The following is a 27056-nucleotide window of genomic DNA, read 5'->3' on the forward strand; positions in this document are numbered from 1 at the left end:
AGGCCCACATTTAAAACTGATCTCTGGTTGTCTTGTAATGTAACTTCTTCTGTCAAAACATCAGACTACGTTTCTGGTGTGGATCTGCTGTTACTTACCTGGCATTTCCGTATTTTGATGACCTTTAGTCCAAATAGGGCTGGGCATAAATTCAATATTATTGCTTATCGTCTTTCAGTGGTATTGTATTAGGATGAGATTTGCATATTGTCATTGTGATACACAGTTGTGCTGTCTAAACGACTGATAACAAGAATCTGTTACCTCAAATTTCTCACAAAATGTTAATATCAAACCGACTAGTTTTGGTTCGATATACTTTACATTACTTCACAGTGCAACATAAATAACCTCAATGAGGTTTTTAAAAGAACATTTTGCTGCACATGCAGTTAGTGCTGGTGGTCTATGTACTCGCTTAAAAATATAACCGCTTCACTGTAATTCATTTCTATTCTCCTGCCAATAGAGCTGTTCTACATTGTCTACATGTACAATTAATCAGGAGCTCATGACAGGCCATGGTATATTGTGATTATATCACAGTTAAGGGGTGTTGTTGACGACCCCCTTAGCTGTGATATAATCACAGTGTATCATGGCCTGGAGTGACCTATTGCTTTTATAAAACAGTTACTAAGCATGGCGGTATGAAAGACCGTTTTATTTTTATTCATTTCGGCTTTTTTTGCAGTTCGTTGACCTCCATTATACGTATCTCTTCATATCATCTTTTAGGTTCAGCAGGTGACCCCCCCCCCCCCGAGAAATGCACTGCTCAATCCAGTTCTCCATAGTTAGGCCACCACGGAGGCTGAAGTTGACCTTAGATGTTTCCATTTTGTAGCGGTTTGTTAGCTAGCTAACTAGTTTGTTAGGCTACCCCCCCGATTAGACGTGGAGTGATACTGAACTGTGTAAAGTAAAGGACTTAGACATCGTCGCTGTTGTATATGGTTATTATACCATGGCTAACAACCAGTCAGATTGCTTGATTTGAGCTATCCGTTTTATAAGTATGCATATCAACTTGATGTCCACCATCTACTGACATCAAGTGGATGGTGTAAGTAAGCCAGCTGGCTATAGTGGGCTACAGCAATACAGGCAACATTGACAAGCATTGTCTACATTGCATTGTCATTATAGAGATGCCACCACTATGACTAATAACTGGAAATAACATTTAAAATCTACCAAATTTCTCTTTAAATGTGGTAGTTTTGCATATGTAAGCAGATATTATGATACATAGCCTATTGAGCTTGTTTAAAAATTCCCAATAATTATCCATCCATCCATTATCCAAGCCACTTATCCAAATTGGGGTCACGGTGTGCTGGAGCCTATCCCAGCAGTCATTGGGCGGCACGTGGGGAGACACCCTAGACAGACTGCCAGGCCATCACAGGGCCAACACATTCACACCTAGGGACAATTTTTAGTACAGCCGATTCACCTGACCTACATGTCTTTGGACTGTGGGAGGAAACCCGCGCAGACACAAATTATCCAATAATACTAATAATAGCCAACAATTATTATCATAATATTTTCTATATTGCCCAGCACCAAGTGCAATGATACTTTTTAAATGGATACCACATTGTATTCATGTCCTGTGGTCTGTAATTTGCTCCTACTGCCAAGACAGATTCCAACTTACTTGACTGTCAGTAAATTTGAACTTGACTGCTTAAAAAAAAAACAAAAAAAAAACAAAGAACGTCAAGTCATTAAATCTCCATGTGTTCCAGCTATGGGCACAATACTGCCATCACAGTAAGCATGGGAAAGAATGTCTGCTTCGTGGTTCACATATAAGGGCCAGAACACGCTGCACCACCTGTAGCCAATGATTAATCAAAAGACCCTGGTTGACCAACCAACCTGTGCTGATGGAGCTTGGTATAAGGTGCTGCCTACATAGCTGAAGTGGTTACAAATTTGCTTTGTACCACTTTTGACTTAAAGTTTACACTCACTAGTACAAGATAAATACGAAATAATAAGTCCAACCAGTTATGCATTTAATCCTTGCACGAGAACATCTCAACCAGAAACTGAAGCCTAATCAGGGCAAGGAACTTGCAGTCTGCAGACTGGAAATATTGAAAACCTTATCTGCACTGTTTTATAAACAGAGCAGGACTTTTCAGAGATTGTATGAACCTCAGGAGGAATATTTTTTTTTACCTGTGGTGGAATAGAGCTGTAAAATTGTGTATTTTTCACATTTTAAATTTATGCGGCTAATAATCACACAGATTATAGACTTAACATTGGTATTTAACTTTTTACTCTTCTGACAATGTCAACTGCAGTAAGAAATGAGAAGATAAATGAGGATGTTGATTGGAAACAAAATAACTGGAATAATTTGTTACTTGACAAAGAAATATGCCACAAGCAAGTCTCACCAGTCTCACCAGTATGCAAACAATGGTGCACGTCTAACCCCCGTCTCAAACCCTGTATCCTCTTTCTAGCTTCACCTGAGACCTGACTGATAGAGACAACTCCACCAGACTACAGCAGAGCAGACCAAAAACGGGTCTAGTCTAGTTCCCAGTTCCCTTAAGTTCCTCAGGTTGAGGACAGCAGCACTTGGTGGTTGTCTCCTCCGGCATTGCACTCCTCTGCTGGGCAAACACAGACTCACGCCACTGGGACCAGAGAGGAGACCCAGAGGTTCCCCCCGCTGGAACTTGGAGCTGTGCCTGGCGATGCCTCAGGTGAGCAGGAGGACAGAAGGAGGGTGACTGTTCAAATACCATACAGCTGTGCTTGCACCAGCATCCAGGTAGCAAGGTGTCTGCACACCGCCGGAGAATAAATGAGTTTGATGAATTCCAGGTTTTAACAAATTGAGGAATAAGATTAAAAAAAAAATCTAGAAAAGTGCTGAAAAATGTAGTTTGGTCCTTAAAAATACAATTATACACTGTATATAGCTGAGGATCCACTGCCATTTCACAAACTTTGGTTCCTCATGTGAAGAATAATGTTCAACCATAGAATAATGCAGCCAGTGACCAGTCACGATGAACACACTGCGATTTACTGAGAACGCATAAAATGTACTCCAGAAATTAAGACTCTGGCAAAAGAATAGAACACATCGCATATACTTTTTTGGGGGTGTTCCCTCTTTTTTCTCCCCAGTTGTACTTGGCCAATTACCCCACTCTTCCGAGCCGTCCCGGTCATTGCTCCATCCCCTCTGCCAATCCGGGGAGGGCTGCAGACTACCACATGCCTCCTCCGATACATGTGGAGTCGCCAGCCGCTTCTTTTCTCCTGACAGGGAGGAGTTTTGCCAGGGGGACGTAGCGCGTGGGAGGATCACGCTATTCCCCGCAGTCCCCCCTCCCCCCTGAACAGGCGCCCCGACCGACCAGAGGAGGCGCTAGTGCGGCAACCTGCACATATACCCACGTCCGTCTTCCCACCCGCAGACACGGCCAATTGTGTCTTTACGGACGCCCGTCCAAGCCGGAGGTAACACGGGGATTCGAACCACTGAACTCCGTGTTGGTAGGCAACGGAAGAGACCGCCATGCCACCCGGACGCTCAACAACACACATACTTTTGCACACTAGTTTTATGTTCACTACGTACTGAAATATAGTCTATGCCCTGGACTGCCAACCTGTCAGGGATGGAGATGTTTGTGATAAGGTTTCTCATTGCATTTTTTACGACAAAAAATTAAAATCAGAGAAGTGGGGTGCGATCTTAGAACTTTGCTGTTGTGTTGCAGCCCAGCATCAGCGGGATGGAGCCTCCCTTTGGGGATGCCTTTCAGAACTATTCATTTGCTGACCAGGCCCTGACCAGCACGGAGCTGCTCGCCAGCAGCTCTGACCCGGACTTCATGTACGAACTTGTAAGTAACTGGTTTAACTGTTGCTCTCTCTGCTTTTGTACACACGCAAACACACACACGCTTACACACACATGCAAACATGCACCAGGATACTGTAAAAATCAAGGCAACATAAAAGGTTTGACACACAAATGTAAAAGAAACAGTCCAGAGAAAACGCTTGCACATAACAATTAACACATGACGGCTATAACCCCAACAGTACTGAAATCTGATTCAAATCATTGCTGCGTGCTTCTCTTACCACCTACATACATCACTCTCTTGTTTCCTCCCACAGGACAGAGACATGTCCCATAGGCAGAGCCCCCATGGGGACAACACAGTGGGGGTAGGAGATGCAGGGAAGGAGTTAGAGGGCTGTGTGGACCAGCTGATGGGGTTGGGAGAGTGTGAGGCGGTCTACAGCAGCTCCGCATTTGAACAGTGGGACTCCTACTGGGAGGACCTAACCAGGTACCGTACCAGATCACAGATTAGTCTTGCATATTCTGCAGTCAACTTTATCTGCACTTGAATTATAAGGAATAGGATTTGCTTAAAACTTCCTAGAACTAAAAAGGGCTTTAAATCATTGGGTGTGCCTATTTTTGGATGTGTCATGTAGATAGCAGTCAAGTAGAAAAGCTGACAGTCTGTCGCATGTTTACTAATCTGGATTTCAGAGCAGGAATGTCCTCTGCATAAAATATGTGATGAGACAATAGAGGTGATTTTTAATTTGTGACTTTTTAAAATCTGGACCAGGGTTTATTTTGAGACATTGACCTTCATCGGTTACTGTAGGAAGATCCTATATTGTTGAGCTTCCTTAACCAAGCTGGAAATGATACTGTCCCTTTGGTGGATGTCTGCAATGGACCCGAGGAACTTAACCAACTCTGCGGAGTTCACAATTTAGCCGTATCTCCAAAGCGTGATCAGCAGTATTTTTTTTTTAAGTTGGTCCCTGTCTCAACAGTTTCGGGTGTGTTCAATTGTGTATGGAGTCATTATTGTCATGAAAACTAAAGTTGAATGCAAACCTGAGCAGTTTGACGGTAGGCAGAATGGGTGCAGTCATTCCAGAACATGTAATCGATGAGGGAACATAATCAAAACCCTGGGGTCTCAGACGGGACGGGCACTTTCAGCAACTACATCCTTCTGTTTGTCAGAGAGGTTAGTATGCACCTGTGTTTAGAGAGAACACAGTAAACATGGGAAAGTTTCCAGTTTAGTAGTTTCAGTACAATGTAATGGAAATGTGTCTAAACTCTGGTGGAGCACCAGGACAACCTTGTTTGTCCATTTGCTCCACCAGAAAGTTTAGACACAGGTTTATCGCATTATTCTCAGATTGATGTGCCCTGCCAAGGGTTGAGGAGTAGTTCTGTGACATCTTTGAACTAACTTAGCTGGAAATGGATAAACTTCCCCCTGGGAGGCCCGTATGGAACTGGTGCTACTGAGCATGCACGGTGCCCAGTGGGGTTAGTCACAGGGCAGGTCCATGTGGTGGTAGTGGTGGGTGTTCAAATTAACTTGCAGGATAGTTGTTGATGGAGGGTGTTGGACATGGGTATGTGGGGGGGGGACCAGAACTCACTGTTGAGCCCACTGGAGGTTTTGTGAGCCTAATTCAACAATGCATCAGTGAAGGAAGATGCCCACTTGACAACCCCAGTGAAATACTTAAGTCTACATTCTTAGTGGTTGTCAAACTTGGTAGTCAACTAAGCCATTTGGAGCCAGGTTTATGGAGATTTATGATGGCACTTCCTGATGTCCTCTCCTTAAACGTAAGGACTAGTGAGGTAGGTTTATGGTTTAATTCTGCTTCAATTTGTGGTCCCCTAATTATCGGCACAATGGCTTTAACATCAGATCCTGTGTATTACCAAAGGCACTTGGAGGTTAGTGACGCTGGCGGTCTGTAGCTACAGAGCCAGGTAACTTCGCTTTGTAAGACACAGTGAACAATAGTGGCTACTTTGGAGGCATTTAGGGACTTTCTTGTTGAAAGGAAGCTGTTGAAGAGGCAAGTGAACAGTAGAACAGTGGGTTGGTGAAGTGTCAGGGGACTTCAGATGAGAGTCTAGGAAACTCCTGTGGTTTCCCTGATGTTTTTCTTTTCTAAAATGTTTATCACGTTCTCCTCAGCAATAGTGACGACAATGTGTTTGCTCTGAAGACTGTTTGTCAAGTGTGATAGGATAAGAGCAGCCTGTTCTTGCAGCCTTCTAAATGAGAAAGTACTGTTAAGTTCTTTACTGCTGTTTGGTGGCTCAAGAGTCCTTATTGACTTCAGACTGTTGCCTGCATCTCAGGTTTTCATAATCAATGCATTAGCAAGGTTATATTTGCAATGGATGTCTATAGTTGGGGCAGCACAGTGGTGCAGTGGTTAGCACGGTCGCCTCACAGCAAGAAGGTCCTAGGTTCGAGCCCCGGGTAGTCCAACCTTGGGGGTTGTCCCAGGTCGTCCTCTGTGTGGAGTTTGCATGTTCTCCCCGTGTCTGCGTGGGTTTCCTCCGGGGGCTCCGGTTTTCTCCCACAGTCCAAAGACATGTAGGTCAGGTGAATCGGCCGTACTAAATTGTCCCTAGGTATGAATGTGTGTGTGTGTGTGTGTGTGTGTGTGTGTGTGTGTGTATTTCAGCCCTGTGTGATAGTCTGACGGCCTGTCTGCCGCCCAATGACTGCTGGGATATGCTCCAGCATCCCCGCGACCCTGAGAGCAGGATAAGCAGTTCAGATAATGGATGGATAGATGGTCTACAGTTGGCAGGCTTTTATGCAGAAAGGGATATTTCAGACAGTCACTGTGTTGGTGTCAACTCGTAGTCCTATGGTGCTAAAAAAAGTCTTTCAGCTCTCCTTTGGGAGCCACCCACAGACTGTGAAACAAATGGGTTCACATCATAGTTTTTACATGTGTTACTTCCAAAAGGCTTTATCTGTGTCGTCATGATGTTTGAATACTATTTGAGTAAGGTGGTGACTCATGAATCAGAATCAAGTTTATTGACCCTGTAGGTTTGCACTACATGGAATGTGACTCTGGTTTCGTGGCTCTCTCAGTGTACTTAACATAGAATGTCAACATGACAATACAACAATCATCAGATATATAGATAAGGATTGACTTATATACAGGTGAAATAAGAGATGATAAAGTGCAGCGGTGCAGAGAATATATCAGAGATGCTGCAATAGATGTTAGCAGGTTACTTACATACATGCCCGAGGTAGGTGGACATGACAGAGTACCAGTATACGTACAATGTACAGTACAGTATATACAACATGGTTGGATTTATTTGACAGTGTTAAGCATTCATTTGAATGACAGCCCTTGGAAGGAAATTGTTTTTATATCTGGTTGTTTTGGGGTACATTGCTGTGTAGTGCCTATCAGAGGGGAGGAGTTGGAACAGGTTGTGGCCAGGGTGTGATGGGTCTGCAGTTTCCTGACTCTGGAGATGTATAAGTCCTTTATGGAGGGCAGGTTGGCACTGATGGTTTTCTCTGCAGATCTAATTGTCCGTTGTAGTCTGTCCCTGTCCTGTTTGGTGGCCGATCCAAACCAGACAGTGATGGATTTGCAGAAGACAGACTGGATTATTGCAGAGTAGAACTGAATCAGCAGTTCCTAAGGCAAGTTGAACTTTCTGAGCTGGCGAAGAAAGTGCATCCTCTGCTGGGCCTTTTGGATGATTGTGTGTATGTTGGATGCCCACCTTAGGTCCTGGGAGATTGTGGAACCCGGAAATTAATTTCATTCAGTGGATTTAAAATATTTTGTTTCCATGGTTATATTTAAGCGATAGTTATAAGACAGACAGCCTTTTTTTTTTTTTTTTTTTGCATTAACATTATTGATACAACTGTATGTCTATGTGCTTGGCAGATACACACGGCTGGCCAGCTGTGACATCTGGGGCACCAAAGAGGTGGACTTTCTTGGATTGGATGACTCCTCCAGTCCATACCAGGATGAAGAGGTGATTGGCCGAACCCCAACTTTGGCCCAGCTCAATAGCGAGGATTCTCAGCCCGTGTGTGAAGCACTCTACCACCCTGCTGACTTGACCGTACTTGCACCTCAGCCACAACTTCATCTGGCACCACCCCCCTTCCACAGTAAAAGACCTCTAGGCCTTAGCCTTGGGTGTGGTGCTGGTCCAACACGGCCCTCCCCTACTCCTTCATCCTCATCCCGCCCATCCCACAGCTCTCTCCCTGATTTCCCCGAGGGCTCCCAGAAGGCCACATGGCCCATCCCCTCCAGCACAGAGACTATGGCCAAGACCCAAAACCGCCTCAGTCTCATCCAGGACCATGTCCAAAGTCAACCTGTGAGCCATGTACTGGGAACGAAGATAGCTGCCCCATCATCCCACAGCTCTGACTTTGTACGCAAGGCCAAAGTTCGTGTGAGCACAGCACATAGAGCTCAGGCCGACATACCCAGCCAGTCGGAGATTGAGGGGTCAGGGTCACCTCTACCCCTCTCCCAGCACCAGGATGAAAAGGCATCCACCTCAGGCAACACCGCTCTAGTGTCTATCCCTGCTCCTCTAGCCTGCGGCTCTGGACGCATGTCAAACTATGAGAGGAGGGCAGAAGGAACTGGAAAGAGGGAGTTGCCTGTAGGCTGGTCTGCAGCCATGCCTCAGCTGGTTTCAGTCAACCAGTCCCTAGAGGGGAGTACCTCAGGGCTGGTGAGCGGCAGCGTTAGCCTGCAAGGGGCAAGTGGTGGTGTTCTGGTGGTTGAGGGCAATGAGAAGGGCAAGGAGGAGGAGCACAACTACTCTCTGTTCCTGACCCGCGCTAGACTTGCCAGCAGATCTCAGTCCCAGCTGGAAGAGGAGGAGGAGGAAGACGAGGAGGAAGAGGAAGAAGTGGAGGAGGAGGAAGCAGAGGGGCTAGAGCTGGATGATGAAGATCATGACGAGGGCTTCGGCAGCGAGCACGAGCTGTCAGAGAATGATGACGAGGAAGAGGAGGAAGATGAAGACTACGAAGCTGACAAGGACGATGACATGAGTGACGCCTTCTCCGAGCCAGGTACCCCCGCCATTTTATGCTTGCAGTCACAATTGCCATAGTTACAAACCATTTGCACCAAATTGTTTGTGTAGCTCATCATTCCCTAGTTCTTTCTTTCTTTCTTTCCTCTGTCTGTCTTGCTTAGGCTGTGACGTGGAACTGGTAGATGACATCAAAGGTCTGACGGCAGGAGTTTCCAGTCGGAAGAGGGGGAAGCGCCGCTACTTCTGGGAGTACAGTGAGCAGCTCACCCCCTCCAAACAGGAGCGCATGCTCAAGCCCTGCGAGTGGGACAGACACACACTGCCCAGCAACCTCTATCAAAAGAATGGCCCTCTCCACGGTACGTACACACACACTCATAAAAACAAAAGAAGGGGCTTTATAAAGCCACAGGCTTTAGGTTTAAACCCACACGGGGGTTTAAACCATCAGAGCGAGGTTAATGTCGTCCAGAGATGAAAGGTTTGTTAGAGCTCTCAAAGCAGTGAGAAAATGTGGTTATTTGAATAACTCTGCATACGCAGTCTTTACTTGTACAAAAATGTTGGGGACGAGACAAAGGCTCACTCTGAATTTTGATAAAACTCTTTCCAGTTTCAGTATAAAATGTGGACAGTGTTGTTGGGCGAAGGCCTGGTGTTTTTTAAGCTGCGTATACTGCAGTGTTTCTTATGGTCATTGACACATTTTTAAAGTTGGTGTTGTTTGAATGAGTTCTAGGTAGTCCGTTTCCCATTTCCTGTAAGACTGAGTTTTACGTAATCTAATGGCATGAGAGAGTTTTTCTGTTACAAAGTCTCCTCCTGTTGTTGTTACAGCCATTGGTTGTGAGCTGGGAGAGGCAGATTGTTTTTTGGGGTTTTTTTGTTTGTTGGTTTTTTGTACCAGATTTTGTGATCTCTTCAACATTCTCTAAAATCATGATAACAGAGCTGAAATTACTTAACATATTGTCTGATTTTACAGAGGTAAAATTGTCTTTGCTTTTCAAATGTGGTCTTAAGTGATGGGTCCCATCGCGACTAGGGTTGGGGTTCGATATCATTTTATCAAACCTGAATCCACCATCAAATCTGCTTATCAAATCCAATTCCATTCGAATTCAGTATCAAACCCTTTGGGTTGTTAAAAAAATAGCTTATTATTTTTGATCCACACATGTTTAGGCCCGTTTTTGCTGCTCAACTATGAGGTCAGAGGTAAATAAAATTAAGCGTTAAGGCCTGTGTTGGAGTAGACTTGCCTGCATATCACCATCACTCATTGAATCCACAGCAAAGATTTAATAACCTTTTTATTACAATGCTGTATATGGTTTTATTATGCCACAGCAAACGACAGCAGTTGTAAAACAAAGGTCTGGTGTTTTGGGAAAAAAAGTTCAATAAGAGATTTGTTTAACTCGGAGCTTATTGAGAAGTGGCTTTCGAACCCCAACCCTAACCAAGGCATGACATTTCTTATCACACAGCTTTATTGAATAGTCTTTTCTTACTGGTTAATAAAATCATACCGTTGGTTGTCGGTTTTGAGCGACAGCAAATGAATGAGCAGCAGTATGGTTTCATGCCACGAAAGAGCACCACAGATGCGATGTTTGCTTGTGAGAATGTTGATGGAGAAGTAGAGGAGGTCAGAAGGAGAGTCATTGTGTCTTTGTGGATTTAGAGAAAGCATATGACAGGGTGTCGAGAGAGGAGGTGTGGTATTGTATGAGGAAGTCGGGAGTTGCAGAGAAGTATGTAGGAGTGGTGCAGGATATGTATGAGGGAAGTGTGACAATGGTGAAGTGTGCAGTTGGAAAGACAGATGGGTTCAAGGTGGAGGTGGGATTACATCAAGGATCGGCTCAGCCCTTTCTTGTTGGTAATGGTGATGGACAGATTGACGGACGAGATAAGGCAGAAGTCTCCATGGACTATGATGTTTGCAGATGACATTGTGATCTGTAGCAAGAGTAGGGTGCAGGTTGAGGAGAGCCTGGAGAGGTGGAGGTATGCTCTGGAGAGAAGAAGAATGAAAGTCAGTAGGAGCAAGACAGAATACATATGCGTGAACGAGAGGGAGGACAGTGGAATGGTGAGGATGCAAGGAGTGGAGGTCACGAAGGCATATCAGTTTAAATACATGGAGTCAACTGTCCAAAGTAACGGGGAGTGCAGAATAGAGGTGAAGAAGGGTGTGCAGGCAGGGTGGAGTGGGTGGAGAAGAGTGTCAGGAGTGATTTGCAACAGAAGGGTGCGAGCAAGAGTTAAAGGGAAGGTTTATAAGATGGTTGTGAGACCAGCTATGTTATATGGTTTGCAGACAGTGGCACTGATGAAAAGAGGAGGCGGAGCTGGAGGTGACAGAGTTGAAGATGCTAAGATTTTCATTGGGTGTGATGAAGAAGGACAGGATTAGGAATGAGTATATTAGAGGGACAGCTCAGGTTGGACGGTTTGGAGACAAAGCAAGAGAGGCAAGATTGAGATGGCTTGGACATGTGTGGAGGAGAGATGCTGGGTGTATTGGGAGAAGGATGCTAAATATGGAGCTGACAGGGAAGAGGAAGGCCAAAGAGGAGGTTTATGGATGTGGTGAGGGAAGACATGCAAGTGGCTGGTGTGACAGAGGAAGATGCAGAGGACAGGAAGAAATGGAAACGGATGATCCGCTATGGTTACCCCTAATGGGAGCAGCGAAAAGTAGTAGTAGAGAGAGGTTGTTGGTTTTGAATTATGGACTGCTATTTCACATCTAAAGACACACAGGTGGTCACAGCACAGTACCGGAGCAGAACATGCCATTTGCATTGAAATGGGAAGTGCCGGCCGACATGTACCGACTAGACACTGGGCACTGCAGGTGTTGGGGTTTTATGTTGACATGAATCGAAGGGTCATCCTTGATGCACATCGACTGGCATTGGTTTGTTTTGGCCTTAATCAAATCCACAATTCGCTTGAATCTACATGTCTAGTTTTCTGGTCATGGAAACTATTGGAAAAACCTATGGTAGCCAGATATCCTTGAATACTCCAGCCAGTGGTGGAAAATTATTAACTTACTGCATACAAAAATATCTTCAGACTACTCTTTATAAGATTAACAGATAATAGAATTGACAACAGGATTCTGCTATCAATATATACACAAGGGTTTAGTCATTTCTATCAGATGTAAATAATATGTAGGAATGACAATAAAATTCCACTCTGGAAGACAGTCTACTGAGAAGACTATTATTTACATGTTAATAACAGGTGTACGTAATACACGTACGCCTGTTACGTAAAAGGCGTAGACACACATTTTTGACAACCTTATAGTGGATTTTGGTCTACAGCTTGAGTGGATGAGAGTGGAAGAAAGATGTATGGAAAAAAACAGGGTTTGTGTGACTGTTTCGATGAGGATACAAACTCAAAGCTGTTGTTGGGAACGTCAGGGTCCAAACATTAAAGGTGGCTGCAGTGGAAATAGATCCCTAACCCTGGCAGTGCCAGGCTCTATCCATTGAACCACGATAGAGCAGAAAAAGACAGATGGGGGTGTCCGGGTAGCGTAGCGGTCTATTCCGTTTCCTACCAACACGGGGATCCCGGTTCGACTCCCTCTGTTGCCTCCGGCTTGGTTGGGCATCCCTACAGACACAATTGGTCATGTCTGTGGGTGGGAAACCGGATTTGGGTATGTGTGCTGGTTGCTGCACTAGTGCCTCCTCTGGTCGGTCGGGGCACCTGTTTGGGAGGGAGGGGGAACTGGGGGGAATAGCGTGATCCTCTCATGTGCTACGTCCCCCTGGTGAAACTCCTCACTGTCAGGTGAAAAGAAGTGGCTGGCAACTCCACATGTATCGGAGGAGGCATGTGGTAGTCTGCAGCCCTCCCCGGATCAGCAGAGGGGGGTGGAGCAGCGACCGGGAAGGCTCGGAAGAGTGGGGTAATTGGCCGGATACAACTGTGAAGAAAAACAGGGGGGTGGAGGAATAAAAATAAATGAAAGAAAATGACAGATGAAAGTTGGTCTGCCTCCAACTCTGCCATACTTATTGCTAATAAAATAAAACATTAGTGAGTGATGTTAATAGCATTCGCTGACAAATGTTTTTGTTTTGTTTTTTTCTCGTTTGTGATCAGGGAAGTACATGATGAAGAAGTCTCGTCGTACAGACGTGGAGGATCTGACTCCTAATCCACGCAAGCTGCTGCAGATCGGCACGGAGCTCCGCAAACTTAACAAGGTGATCAGTGACCTGACCCCTGTCAGCGAGCTGCCGCTCACAGCACGGCCTCGATCTCGCAAGGAGAAGAACAAGCTGGCCTCCAGGTACAAGAAAACACAATGGCATGCACACACAAACACACACACACATACACACATGCTTGTTGCTTGTTATTTCACTTACTTTTACATCCACTCCTTACTTTTTTCTGTATGTTATCTATTCTATCATTTGTTTTTGAGGGCTGCCATTCAGTTAATAGGTTGTGTATGGCCCAAATCTACAGCCACTGTTCTCATCTTTTAACTTCCACTGTCCTGTTGTGATTTACAGAGCTTGCCGTTTAAAAAAGAAGGCTCAGTATGAAGCCAACAAGGTCAAGCTGTGGGGACTCAGCACAGAATACGGTAGGTTGCTGTAGAGTTTATGCTTTATAAATATATTCACTGATCAGCCAGAACATTAAAACCACCATCTATCTGCGTGGGGAGCGAAGGCTAGCCTGTTTGGGCTGATCACACAGAAGAGCTACTATAGGTCAGATTGCTGAAAAGTTAATGCTGGCCATGATAGACAGGTGTCAGAAGACGGTGCATCGCAGTTTGCTTCTTATGGGGCTGTGTAGCTGCAGACTGGTCAGAGTGCCCATGATGACCCCTGTCCACTGCCGAAAGCGCCTAGAATGGGCACATGAGCATCAGAACTGGACCATGGAGCAATGGAAGAAGGTGGCCTGGTCTAATGAATCACGTTTTCTTTTGCATCATGTGGACGGCCAGGTGTGTGAATGTCGTTTACCTGGGGAAGAGATGGCCCCAGGATGCATTATGGGAAGAAGGCGAGCCGGTGGAGTTCAGTGTGATGCCCTAGGCAATGTTCTGCTGGGAAACCTTGGGACCTGGCATTACTTTGACAAGTACCACGTCACCTACCTAAACATTGTTGCAGACTACGTACACCCCTTCATGGCGATGGTATTCCTGGTGGCAGTGGCCTCTTTGAGCAGGATAGTGCTTTGATTGACTTGTTGTCTGTTAGCAGTATGTGCTCATTTTTGGAGCGAAGGAGAATTCGACAGCAGTGGCTGGGACCGTATATTGCTTTAGTAGCATCGAAGAAGCCTCTGGTATCCCCAGAGCCTGCAAGGTGTTGGATCTCGAGGGCCTTCTCCATCCACCACTGGTTCTTCTGTTCCCTGACCCAGCTTTGGATGGCTGACTTTACTCTTGCAGGCAGCTCGTTTATTTTGGCAATTGATGTCATTCTGCCAGGTGGTAAAGGCTTGCTCCTTGATGTTCCTTAACCATTGGATTTCCAGGTCATTCTCATCAAACCAATCTTCGTGGTTCTTCATCTTTTGTCCAAGAGTGGTTTTACAAGTGCCAATCATTTCAGTCCTGAACATATCCCAGTGGCTTTCAATAATATCATCTGGAGGGCATCTGGGTAGCGTAGTGGTCTATTCTGTTGCCTACTAACACGGGGATCACAGTTTGAATCCCCATGTTGCCTCCAGCTTGGTCAGGTGTTCCTACAGTCACAATTGGCCATGTTTGTGGGTGGGAAGCCGAATGTGGCTATGTGTCCCAGTCGTTGCACTAGCGCATCCTCTGGTCGGTCGGGGCACCTGTTCGGGGGGAAGGGGGAACTGGGGGGAATAGCGTGATCCTCCCACGCGCTATGTCTCCCTTGCGAAACTCCTGTGAGGTGAAAAGAAGCGGCTGGCAACTCCATGTGTATCAGAGGAGGTATATGGTAGTCTGCAGCCCTCCCCGGATCGGCAGAGGGGGTGGAGCAGCAACCGAGAAGGCTCGGAAAGAGTGAGGTAATTGGCTGGATAGAAACGGGGGGGGGGGTTATATTATCTGGATACTGCTTTGGCATTGATGTACTGAGCATGGCCTGAAACTGTTGACAAAAGTCAGTCGCTCAGAGTTGAGCTTTGGGCAGCTCTGCTTTTTCTGCACCCTTCTATTCCAGTGAAGATGGATGGACAGGGTGGAATGGATAAGGCGGTGGTCAGTCCAGCAGTCATCTGCACTGATCATCACTTTGGTGTTAAGTACCTCGTGCTGGTTTCTTTGACAGACGATAATGTAGTCAATGAGGTGCCAAGTGTTAGAACGAGGGTTCCTCCAGGTTGTTTTAGATTTGTTCATCTGGCGGAAGAGTGTGTTGGTGATGGCTAGGCCTTGTTCTGAGGATGTTGTTACAGCAGGATGACATTGGAGTTTATGTTTCCAACTCCTTCCTCGCCAATTATGCCTCTCCACAAGTTGTAATTTCATCCCACTCTGGTACTGAAATCTCCAAGCAGGATTAGCTTATCCTCCATGGGGGCTTTGGTGAGAACATTGTCCAGGATGGCATAGAAGGTCTCCTTTACTTCAACTTGTGAGTCAAGTGTTGGAGCGTGTGCACTGATGACAGTGACGCTTTGGTTATTTACAAGTGCCAGTCGTATTGTCATCAGACGTTCACTGATGCCCAGACGAAGCTCAGCAAGGTGGCAAATGAGGCTGTTTTTAATGGCAAAGCCCACACCGTGGATCCTCGGCTCATCAGCTGCTTTTCCTTTCCAGAAGAAAGTGTAACCACCCTTCTCCTCTTTCAGCTGCCCTTGGTCAGCCAGTCGGGTTTCAGAGTGTGCAGCAACATCAGTCTGGATTCTCCTCAGCTCTCAGGTGACGATGGCAGTACGCCGTTCAGGTCGATCGCTTGATTGATTGTCCACGAGAGTTCATATTTTCCAGGCTTCAAAATACGAGTTTCTGTTTCTGACCATATGGTGGTGATCCCTCTGGATGCAGTGGTCCAGACAGGAGGTATGAGTCAGACTGTTTACGGCACCTTTTCTAGTACCTTCCCCAACTGGGGTGAGCAGAGCAGATCCTAAATAGGGCTGCTCAGTCATGGGTGCAGCAGCCGAGAGGTCCCTCTGCTTCAGTCCCAGGGCTTAGCGACTAATCATACAACCACCACCTGTGTGCCAGGTTGTGGCTACACACACGGGGGGGGGGGGTGTATCTCCTCAGTGGCATACTATTTTGTCCCCTGTGAAAGGAAGATTCAGCCCTGATATTTTAGTGTTTTTGGGGAGAAAATATTTGAAGAGAACTAATTTTCTGCTGATTCATTTATATTTTGGTGGGACAAGTGACACACACCAGACATTCTTAAAAGCTTTTTAACTTAGAATTTTAAACACGTTTCCAAAAGGCATCCAGTGAACAGCAACCACCTGTCTACTTTGAAACAGAAGTACAGGATGCTCACCAACACAACTGAGGAATTTTGCGTTTGTCACTTCAGTTGATGAGACGCGTTGAATTTTTTCTTTTCTTTATTCCTAGTCCTGTCTCATGATTTTTTCTTTTTAATACCTTAATTCCTTTAACACCTAAAGATCGCTAGTATTTTTGATATTACATTTGCATAATTACATTCTGTGTTTGTGTGTGTGTGTGTGTATGTGTGTGTTGTGTGTGTGTGTGGGGGGTTGTATATGTGTGTCTTATGCCTCCATAGATCGACTGCTTTTTGTGATCAACGCCATCAAAGAAGAAATAGTGACACGTGTGAAGGACGCCTCTCCCCAGCCAAGCGACATGGCTGACACGCTGGACCGACTGATACAAGAGACACTAGGTGAGTAGAACAGTGTAGCTGAGTTTCATTCACTCACTCGCTCACTCGGCCAACGTTGCTTTCCATTGCTGCCCTCTCTGAACCAACTGGGCGCCTGCACGGCTCACATCTACGGTTGATCGGGCAGCGACACTTTCAAAACATGTATAAGGTATGAGTCTTTTTTTTTGGGGGGGGGGACCTCCCTCCCTTTTTCTTCCCAATTGTATCTGTCCAGTTACCTCACTCTTCCGAGCCATCCCGGTCGCTGCTCCACCCCCCTCTGCTGATCCGGGGAGGGCTGCAGACTACCACATGCCTCCTCCGATTCATGTGGAGTTGCCAGCCGCTTCTTTTCACCTGACAGTGAGGAGTTTCGCCAGGGGGAAGTAGCGCGTAGGAGGATAACGCTATTCCCCCCCAATCCCCCCTCCCCCCTGAACAGGCACCCTGATCAACCAGAGGAGGCGCTAGTGCAGCGATCAGGACACACACCCACATCCGGCTTCCCACCCGTAGACACGGCCAATTGTGTCTGTGGGGACGCCCGACCAAGCCGGAGGTAACACGGGGATTCAAACTGGGATCCCCGTGTTGGTAGGCCACGGAATAGACTGCTACGCTACCCGGACGACCAAGGGTATGAGTCTTGAGAGTAAATGAATGTCAATCGCATTTCGCAAGTCAGCAAATCATTCTGCTGATCTAAGCACAGGAGTAATAATAATAATAATAATAAATTAAACTTATACAGTGCTTTTAGAGTCACTTTACAATAAACGGCGGTGAAACAAGACAACAGATAAATATAGCACAGACATACAGGGGTGGATGGGAAGGGGGGCTATGAGAGGGAGAAGCGGCAGCCACACACGACGCCAGCAGTACTCTCCCACTTAAACAGATGCATCAGGGCAAGCCTATTCCTCTCCCGAGGTATCCACTAGGCAGTGGCACTATTTAACCCATAGCTAGGGGCTGGTTCGTGGGCATCAGGGAATAGCCACACACCAGTGGGCCTGCGTACCACACGTCTAGGGGCCAGACTTCCTCCGAGTCCCTTGTAGTTCAGCCAGGGTCCAAGGTGTACCCAGTTACCGTGTGTCGCCACGAGGAGGCACTACATAGGGCTTGCTGTTGGAGAGGCTATGTACTGGCAGGGAGAGACTTACGTGCTCGGCTCTCCTGTTCGCATTTCTGCTAGCCAGCGGTGAAGGTTGAGAGTGAGACGTGACAGGCACACAATACTACATCAACACACTAGATGCTTCACAACAACCCCACTTCCTACACAAGAATGTCACACACAAGAATGTCAAGAGTATTCAATTCAATTCAATTTTATTTGTATAGCCCAATATCACAAATTACAAATTTGCCTCAGTGGGCTTAACAGCAACACAACATCCTGTCCTTAGATCCTCTCATCGGATAAGGAACAGCTCCCTAAAAAACCCCTTTAACAGGGAGAAAAAATAGGAAGAAACCTCAGGGAGAGCAACAGAGGAGGGATCTCTCTCCCAAGATGGACACCGTGCGATGGATGTTGTGTTCACGCAATTTACATAATAGAACATTGAAAGAGGATAACAGAATTATAATGGACATAAAATTTATGAAGAACATGATGCACAGGATGCCAAGCAGTGTCCACATGCCAACGGAGCAGTCCAGGACCCAAGCCACGCGACCAGCATCATCATGTAATAAAAGAAAAGCTTATGTGAGGAGTGGAAGGGCAGGCAGCATCGAAATGGCAACCACCATCCCCACGGAGACCTGGAAGGAGAATCGACTGCACAAACACAGAAAAAGAGAAGGAGAAGACATCATTCAGAGAGAGAGAAAAGACATGTTAGAGAAGAGAACAGTTTGAAATAGTCATTAGCCATAATCAATTAAATCATCAATTATTCATAATTTATACTCTGTAATCAATACTCGATAATCTCGTCGGCAGAACAGTGGTTGGTAAATTCATTGAGACAGAAAACCAACCCACCATCCAGTACAGGTTGTGAAACACTCAACTTAAAGGCAACTAATTGTAAACTAAGGCAAAAAGACAAGTTTTAAGTTTGGATTTAAAGGACTCAACAGACTCTGATTGTCTGATGGCAGCAGGCAGGTTATTCCACAACAATGGAGCCCGATAGGAAAAGGCCCTGCCACCAGCTGACTTCTTTTTAACTTTGGGTACACACAGGAGCCCTGTATTTTGAGAACGAAGTGCTCGAGATGGCATGTAAGGTTTAACGATATCAGACAGGTAGGATGGGGCGAGCCCATTTAGGATTTTATAAGTCAGCAGAAGCACCTTGTATTCTGATCTAACATAGATAGGAAGCCAATGAAGGGAGGCAAGAATTGGTGTAATATGGTCAAATTTCCTAGTTTTAGTTAGGATTCTAGCAGCAGCATTCTGAACCATCTGAAGACTTTTAGTACTAGAATGTGGCAGACCTGAGAACAGAACGTTACAGTAATCAAGTCTGGATGAAACAAATGCATGTATTAGAATCTCTGCGTCAGCCATGGAGAGAAAAGACCGAATTTTAGCTATGTTACGTAAGTGAAAAAAGGCAGTCTTGTTGATTTCTTTAATGTCCTTATCAAAGGAAAGGCTGGGATCAAACGCAACACCAAGATTTTTGGCTGCCACATTTTGTGAAATCACAGAGTTGTCGATTTTTATCGTTACTTGATCAAATTGGTGTCTGTGTCTAGCAGGGCCAATGACCAGCATCACGGTTTTATCTGAATTTAAAAGCAGAAAGTTAAGTGACATCCAGTTTTTCACAGTAGCCAAGCAGGCCTCTAAGTTAGTGATTTGAGTATGATCATCAGCCCTTATAGGCACATACAACTGAGTATCATCAGCATAGCAATGAAAATGTATTCCATAACTGCATATAATTTGGTCAAGAGGTGTAATGTAAAGAGAGAAAAGTAGAGGGCCAAGTACTGAGCCCTGAGGCAAACCATATTTAATGTCAGAAAATTTTGATATAATGTTATTATAGCAGACACAATGTGTTATTCCAGATAAGTAGGACTTAAGCCAAGAGAGAGCTAAGCCAGAGACACCAAAATTACAATTTAATCTATCTAAAAGTATACAGTGATCAATGGTGTCAAAGGCTGCACTGCGGTCCAGTAGTAGAAGCACAGAAGTGGAATCAGAGTCGACAGCCAGTAGAAGATCATTTACCACTCTGGTCAGAGCAGTTTCAGTGGAGTAACAGGGCCTGAAAGCCGACTGAAAAGGTTCATATAGATCGTTTTTTTTTATATGGATCAAAAGTTGTTGATACACAACTCTCTCTAGTACTTTAGAGAAGAATGGAAGATTAGAGACTGGCCGATAGTTATTAAGAGACCCTGGATCAAGGTGCGGTTTTTTAAGTAGAGGTTTAACCACAGCTGTCTTAAAACTGCTGGGAACAATGCCAGTAGTAAGAGATAAATTAACGATGTCTAGCATTGTAGGTCCAAGAAAAGGCCAGAGGTCTTTAAAAAGTTTTGCTGGTAAGGGATCAAGTAGGCAAGCAGTTGGTTTAGAAGCTGACACGAACTTAGTCAAAGTATCAAGAGAGATAGTCTCAAAAACTGTAATAACTGGAACTGTCAGTGACTCATTGTGTAGATATGAATTTAGTATGACTACTGTACAGTACTAGTGGATGAACCAAAAATAACAGCCTCTCTCTTTATTTTCCCAGGGTTAGGGTTTGACCAAAATGGTCGCATAGCAAACCTTTTATTTTTGGAAAGTGCAACTTCATATTGGACTCGGTAGCATTAGTGTGAGGGTCTGCCTAGGAGGCTGTGCGTCCGCAAACTGACAAGCTAAATGTTATTATTAGGTAGATTGTGTTAGCTTGAGCGCTGCATATTAAAAACTTTTTTTTTTAATATTTTCCATTCAGTTAACTTGGGCACTGCTTAAAAGTCATATATTGGCAGGAAAAACACTGGTTTTTCTGTCTGTGTGTATGTGTATCTGTCTGCTGCTAATCTTGCGTACTACTGGGCCTGTCAGCCACATAGTTTTTGTGCAGTTATGACTGTATGATCAAGGGCCTGTCATGGTTGCAGTGATTCAAAACCTTTGAAAAACCCGTTTTATACCGCAACTGAATGCTAATTCCTCAGGTGGTTTTTCACCTAAGTCCAAGCACCAGAGAAGGGGAGATGCGCCTGGCGAGGATCTGCACTCTACTGAGTGCACTCCTCTAGTTTCTAGTACAGTTAGTTAAATAGAGTGAACAAATTCAAAGTTCACACCCTTTTCTAAAAGGCATTTTTTTCTTTGAATCCTTTTTATTTTTGTCTTTATTTGTAGTGACTAGGATAGGTATCAGCAATACATTTCTCACTTTGAATTCTCTTTTGTCCAATCCCTGCAGTGACACCACCTGTTGCCGGGCAGACTTCAGACTTTGTCAACCAGATCTTGGAAAACACAGGACGCGGGGATCCCACTGGCGGATTGATTGGCCTGCGAGTCCCCACCTCCAAAATCTAGACAAACCCCGTCCACTGAGAGGAGTGCGTTAAATATTACCACCGTGGTGTCCCGTTGTAACTATGCCCTCCTCTGCATGCCCCTCCAACCTAGCATACATACACGTTGTTAGTCACGTAAACACACATACCACTCCCTGTGTGGATGTATGTGTGCTCATACCACCATGTAGCTGTATGGTGCCCTTTCTCTCTGTCTGCAATCAGTGTTGCAGGCAGTCAACATGTCATTGTCTCCCTGCCAAGCATCTGATGGGAAAAGCGTCTCTTTAGCAAAGCGAGGGTTAGGTGTATAGCTAATAGTACGTCCCACATCCAGTGGTGATTAAATTGGTGTGTATAATATAACATCACATAAAATCCAAGCTACAGTCATATCTGTTAGTGGTCTGCTCCTATAGAGCCCCTTACCAGGGGTATAGTCACGAGCCACACAAGTACAATCACTGGAATACTTTCCCACAATTAGTTTGACATAGTAGTAAGAGAAAGAACAGTCGCACTTTGGAACAATTGGAGGTTGAGTTACAATTACTATTTGCTTGAAGTTCACCTTTGTATGGCAAAAGGAAATAGCGATAGGTTGGTAAGGGTAAATTGACTTGCTTTGCAAAACTCCTCCATCATGGCTCTGTTTGTCAAGGGGTGAGACAGCACAGAACTGCAAAGTGAGAGGCAGCATGCTGAGAGGTCATTATGAGGTGGCAGAAAATATCTGGTATTGAAGACCTAGATATCACCATGCCACTCTGTGCCACTCACTGTAGCTGCTGTTAAAAACATAGGAGTCAACATTTAGTATCTTAAATGTCCAAAACCAACTCACCAGAGCGGCAGTATACACAAAGGTGGCAATTTTTATGAAATTTTATGGGATTTGATGAGTGAGTATATGAGCTGCCATGTCACCAAGTTGATATTAGGGTTAGTATCATGCCATATCTGACTTGTCCCCTGTTGGCTGTCCACTCTGGCACCCTGGCTTCCACACAGCAGGAAGTGCCATAATAGTGTACCCATTAGCTTGCCTCCATCACAAACAACTTTAGGAATTAACCGCCCGAAGTCCTGCTAACTTAGAGAGATTTGGGCAGGAGGAAGGTAAAGACAGCTGACTTTGACAATGTTAACTAAAAAAAACAGGAAGTAGTTGGCATTGTTGAGTAAAGGAGAGTATAGATTCGTGCCCTGGTCTCATCCAAAGCTCTTGTACTGGTTCTATATTGGGATTGGGTGAAATGGCCAGTTTGCCAGTACAGGAGCAGACTGAGCAAGATGGCTGTGCTGGTGGCAATGATGAAGATGAAGATGATAATGATGATCCATCTCCTCTGTGAACTGTTGTTAAGGGTTCTCTCGATGGGGGGGGGGGCATCGGCCCCCATTTCTTTTGTATACTAAGGATGACCAGACTAACAGTTTGGGGTGTTCATACTAGTGTTTGATCAGAGTTTTATTCATTGTGCCTTGTGTATGTGTATGTGGAAGAGGAAGGCGGGGGAAAGAACAGTTAATGGGTCAGAGCTCCCACAGGTCCAAACAAGTAGAAGGACCACTTTACACTGAGGGAGGTCATCAATGAACGCATGGAGGGGAGATGCATCTCTGGGGTTTGTTGTGTATTTCAGCTGTTTAAAGATATTCTGAATGTACATAAGAAAACAGAAGCTATCGATGTGTGATGCCACAGAGTCTGTGTATATAGGAGGGCTCTGCAAATGATTACCTATGGCTTTTGGTACTCTATCTTTGGGGATGGGAAGAAAGAAGGGGAGGGTTAAAAGATATTTTTTGTTTAGAGTTACAAGAAAAAAAAATTGCACACTATATTTTGATTGTTTTTTGTACCAAAGACACATGCAACGAAACGGCGACTAGCCAGTTTAAAGTAAGGTTTTGCACAGCTTACCTGACGCCGTATTGAATGTAAGAAATGTGGGAGGGTCAGGAAACTTCATAGAACTGTGAAATTAGCTTGGGTCCAATTCTGTACAGAAAAGGAACATTGATTTTTTTTTGTTTTTTTTTTTGGGTTTTACTAAAATCGTCTCACCACACCAGTGGGCTTTTCCAATAGATTTGTTGCTTAGGAAGTGCTTCATTCCTGTACTGATTCCTCCCTCCACATGCTAAGTGTGTTATGGTGCAGAGCAGGAGAAAGGAGTGCGCCGGTAGATAAGCTATATTACATTTCTCAATTGTTTTTGTCAAAAATGTCACCAACAGTAACCAAAATGTTATGTATCCGTGGCACTTGTTTGATTTCTATATGTAGACGAGAAAGGTTTTCTTCATCAGCGAAAAGTTAACTGAATTATGTGTTCTAAACAAAGTACTGTATATAGCTATATTCATTTTATATATATATATATATATATATATATATATATATATATATATATATGGTTAAATGCCACTTTTATTTCCATGACGACTGATACTATTAAGCATGACACATTTCTAAAGTCTATCATCGCATTGAGAAAGTTAGAGATAAAAAACAAAAAACAGATTGGAAAGAAAAATATGTGTTATATTTTTGTAATTAAGCTGCCTAGCTTTCCTGTTGGTTTGGAAGTACTCCATAGACAAGACCTCCAGGGATTCAAGTCTCTCCCCGAGGGAGGAGAAGGAAAGTGGTCTCAGTAAGCAGTTTCGTCGTTTTGACATTTTTGAGGTTCAAGCCAACCCTTCGCCTCTCCCGTCTCCGCAGGCTCCGTTTACTACAGAGAGTCGAGACCGGATGTATTCCAAACCCTGCGACGCAACCAAGACTTGGTCTGATTTGGAAGGTTTTGAAACAATTTCGGGATGCGTTTTCTTTTTGTTTTTTTGTTTTTGTTTTTTTTTTCTCCTTTATTTTTTTACTGTTTGAGAGTAGACAGGGAAAGGGTACGCGAAAAGGAAGAACTAGCCCGGACGTCACCGCAGAGTTGCGAGGGAGCCGGGCAAACTTTGGCTGGCCTCATGAGATGCCTGCTGAGTTTTATTGTTTTGGGGGGGGGGGGGTTTGTTTTGTTTTGGGTTTTTTGTTTGTTTGTTTGTTTTTTTTGTTTTTTTTATGAGACTTGTCTCTGATTGATGTAAGAGCTGCTGTGACAGGTGCTCAAAGAGGGCCAAAGCCATTAGTCTGTCCCATGCTAGCCTGGATTCAGCCCTCATGGATCACCCTTTTTTGTCCCATTCCCCGGGTTAACCGTGCGGCCTTCTGGGATTTGCACGACTTGTCTTTTGGGGGTCCCCAGTCTGCATTGATCTCACTCAGTCACCACAGCAGAGGTCCACTTCATTATTATCTTGGTTATTATGATTGACACTTAGCAACAAGCAAAGCGGGTCCGGGCTGCAAATTGGTGATTCAGATTTCAAGGCTGGTGAACCGAGCTGCTTCCTCTGCTGGTGTCCCCGGGGAAAACCAAGGGGGCCGTATCCGGGCTAGCGCAGTGTGGCTCCGTTGAGGAACAACTCCTCCACAGGAAGAGCTCTTTTTCGTTGTCTTCGAGGCTTGTCCGTTGTACTCGGCGAGGTGACGGGGCCGTTGTCCTGGGCTGTGGTTTTTACCATGCTCTGTGTGTCATCGAATAACAGCTTGTGATTGATACTTATTTTACTCCAGCTGTTTTTCTGTTCTAAGAAGGGAGAAATGGTGCTTTTTCTGAAACTAGAATGACGAGTGTCCTTGATTCTTATTTGACTTGTTGTTAATAATCTAGTTGTAGCCTAAAAACTTAGCTCTCCTACCGTCCATAACTATTTTCTTAGTAGTGATTCGTTTTTTTGTAAATAGACTATAAGTTAAAATGTATCTTCTAAATGTTCGATATAGATATATGTATAGAATATTCTATCTTATATGTTTGAAAACAAAAGCACTTTGTTCCAAAAAAAGGAAAAAAAACAAAAAAGAAAAAGAAAAGCATTTTTTCTTCCATTTGCTGCTATAAGGCCTGGTGTGAATGCTGCAGTGTACTTGACTATTACTTTCTAGGATAGGTCTATTACCTGACTTGCAGAGGTCTATTGCCTGGCAGGGCTAGATCAGTGGCCCCCAGAGGTCACTAGGTTGGGCTGGTCTGTCCGGAGCTACGCCGTGATATGAGGTGTTGGTTGATCGCGTATCATTGCGTGGCTTTTGGACCGTCCGAAGTGTCTTGGATAAGCCTATTTCTTTGACAGAATAGGCCTACTACACAGTCAGGGACGGTGTCGATAGTGAGTTTGTGGTCTTAAAAAGAGGTTTTTGATTCCAGGGCCCCTACATTGATTCTGATGATGACCCCCTTGGCATCATGATTCGTTTGCCTTCAGTAGAGGTTTCCTATGGAAAAACTGATTCTGCTTTGGCTTCCTCTTCAGGGTGATGTACAGTGTAGACACATTTCTCCAGAGAGCTATATTGTTATCATTTTTAAACTGATTTCTACTTGTGACTTAATAAGGAGGGGTTTAGCCCAGGGCGGGCAGGACGAACCTGGTTTAAAGAGGTCCTGACCGCCTCGGGGAAGTTAATATTATCATTGTACTGTATGGCAAGCCAATTACAAATGGAGATTCAATCCGGACACTTATTGCCTTCTTAAATAACCTTCACACAACACACACAGACAAAACAAAATCATAGACTAAATGACAGACTAAATGACAGGCGTCTGTCAGTAGCCAAGAGGCTTCCTGATGGCACATGACAGCGGTCTGTTAAGTACTGTCAACAACAAACATGTTCAGCTCAAAACAATAGTTACTTCAGTAGCAGACATGGGAAGAATAAATTGAAAAATGGGTGGAAATGATTAAAACAACGCAGTGTGCTTGATTTTTTTCTTTTTTTTCTTTTCTTTTTTTTTTCTCGTCGGGGCACTTAAATATTTGAGGCATAATTTCACCTGGGATTTTGCCCCAAGTCTGTTTGCGGGTAATGGCCTGTGGTTGAGCCTGCAGTGGGCGGCTGGTTGACCGACAGTAGATTGAGACTGAGCCAGCAAGCATTGTGGCGGTGTGTGTGAGTGTGTGTGTGTGTGTGTGTGTGTGTGTGTGTGTGTGTGTGTGTGTGTGTGTGTGTGTGTGTGTGTGTGGTTGTCGGTCATGAGGCTGGTTCAAGAGAGTCCTCACAGGTTTTACATTTAACGTGAGAGGTGCAAGCTGTGCAACTTTACATTCAAACCTGAAGACTCTGTGGCATTTTAACAGTCAAGGAAACAAGCAAAATTCCGCGCCAGTTAAGATATTCCTCTTTTCTTTTTTTTCCTCTCTCTGAAGACATAAAACCTATACAGTCAAATATTCAGTTAATAGAGTGTGAAGTCTGTGCTACTCTTGTCCAATATAACATAATTGAATCCATAAAGCTCTTCAGCAAATCAGGGTAATGTTCTGAGATATGTGATGACGTTTAAAATCTAAAGAAAATATATTTATGTATTCCAATTTATGTCGCCATTCTTTCCTCTGTACAAAAATTGTGTGTTTGTGTAATTACTTATCAATGTAAATCAATATGGTGCAGTGCTCTCAACGCAAACAAAAAGGCCAATAGACTTGTCATGAAAAGTCGCATGGTTTCCAAGTTCTGTCAAGGTCCTTTATTCCAACAAACATAAAGTACAATCTTTTTCCATTTGAGAGGGATTTTCACTCAGCCTTCCAGTTTTAATCCAACTAGGGTTTATCACATGGTGCTGATTACCTGTTAATGTTAGCATCCAAGATACTGAACAGGTGTCGAGTAACGACTTGGCCTACTTGTGATCGCGTCCGGTTATAATTCACTT

At 44.6% G+C, this 27056-nt stretch overlaps 1 protein-coding gene across 1 annotated transcript; it reads left to right on the forward strand.

Moving 5' to 3' along the window:
- The first annotated feature begins 642 nt into the window (after positions 1-642).
- crebrf (creb3 regulatory factor) lies at positions 643-21369 on the forward strand. The gene is made up of 10 exons (XM_056284312.1): positions 643-648; positions 2514-2735; positions 3765-3890; positions 4171-4346; positions 7783-8942; positions 9070-9267; positions 13049-13238; positions 13468-13541; positions 16663-16782; positions 21171-21369. Exons 1-10 carry the CDS (start codon positions 643-645, stop codon positions 21287-21289), a joined length of 2391 nt encoding a protein of 796 aa, XP_056140287.1. The 3' UTR covers positions 21290-21369.
- Positions 21370-27056: the final 5687 nt, after the last annotated feature.

This window comes from Lampris incognitus, chromosome 8 (genome assembly GCF_029633865.1).
Source record: "Lampris incognitus isolate fLamInc1 chromosome 8, fLamInc1.hap2, whole genome shotgun sequence".
NCBI lineage: Eukaryota > Metazoa > Chordata > Actinopteri > Lampriformes > Lampridae > Lampris > Lampris incognitus.

What these genes read in the sequence shown, in the direction of transcription:
- crebrf (XM_056284312.1), top strand. An exon ending in CGGACTTCATGTACGAACTT is followed by an intron (nt 3,891 to 4,170) that starts GTAAGTAACTGG and finishes TTCCTCCCACAG; the next exon opens with GACAGAGACATGTCCCATAG. An exon ending in TACTGGGAGGACCTAACCAG is followed by an intron (nt 4,347 to 7,782) that starts GTACCGTACCAG and finishes TGTGCTTGGCAG; the next exon opens with ATACACACGGCTGGCCAGCT.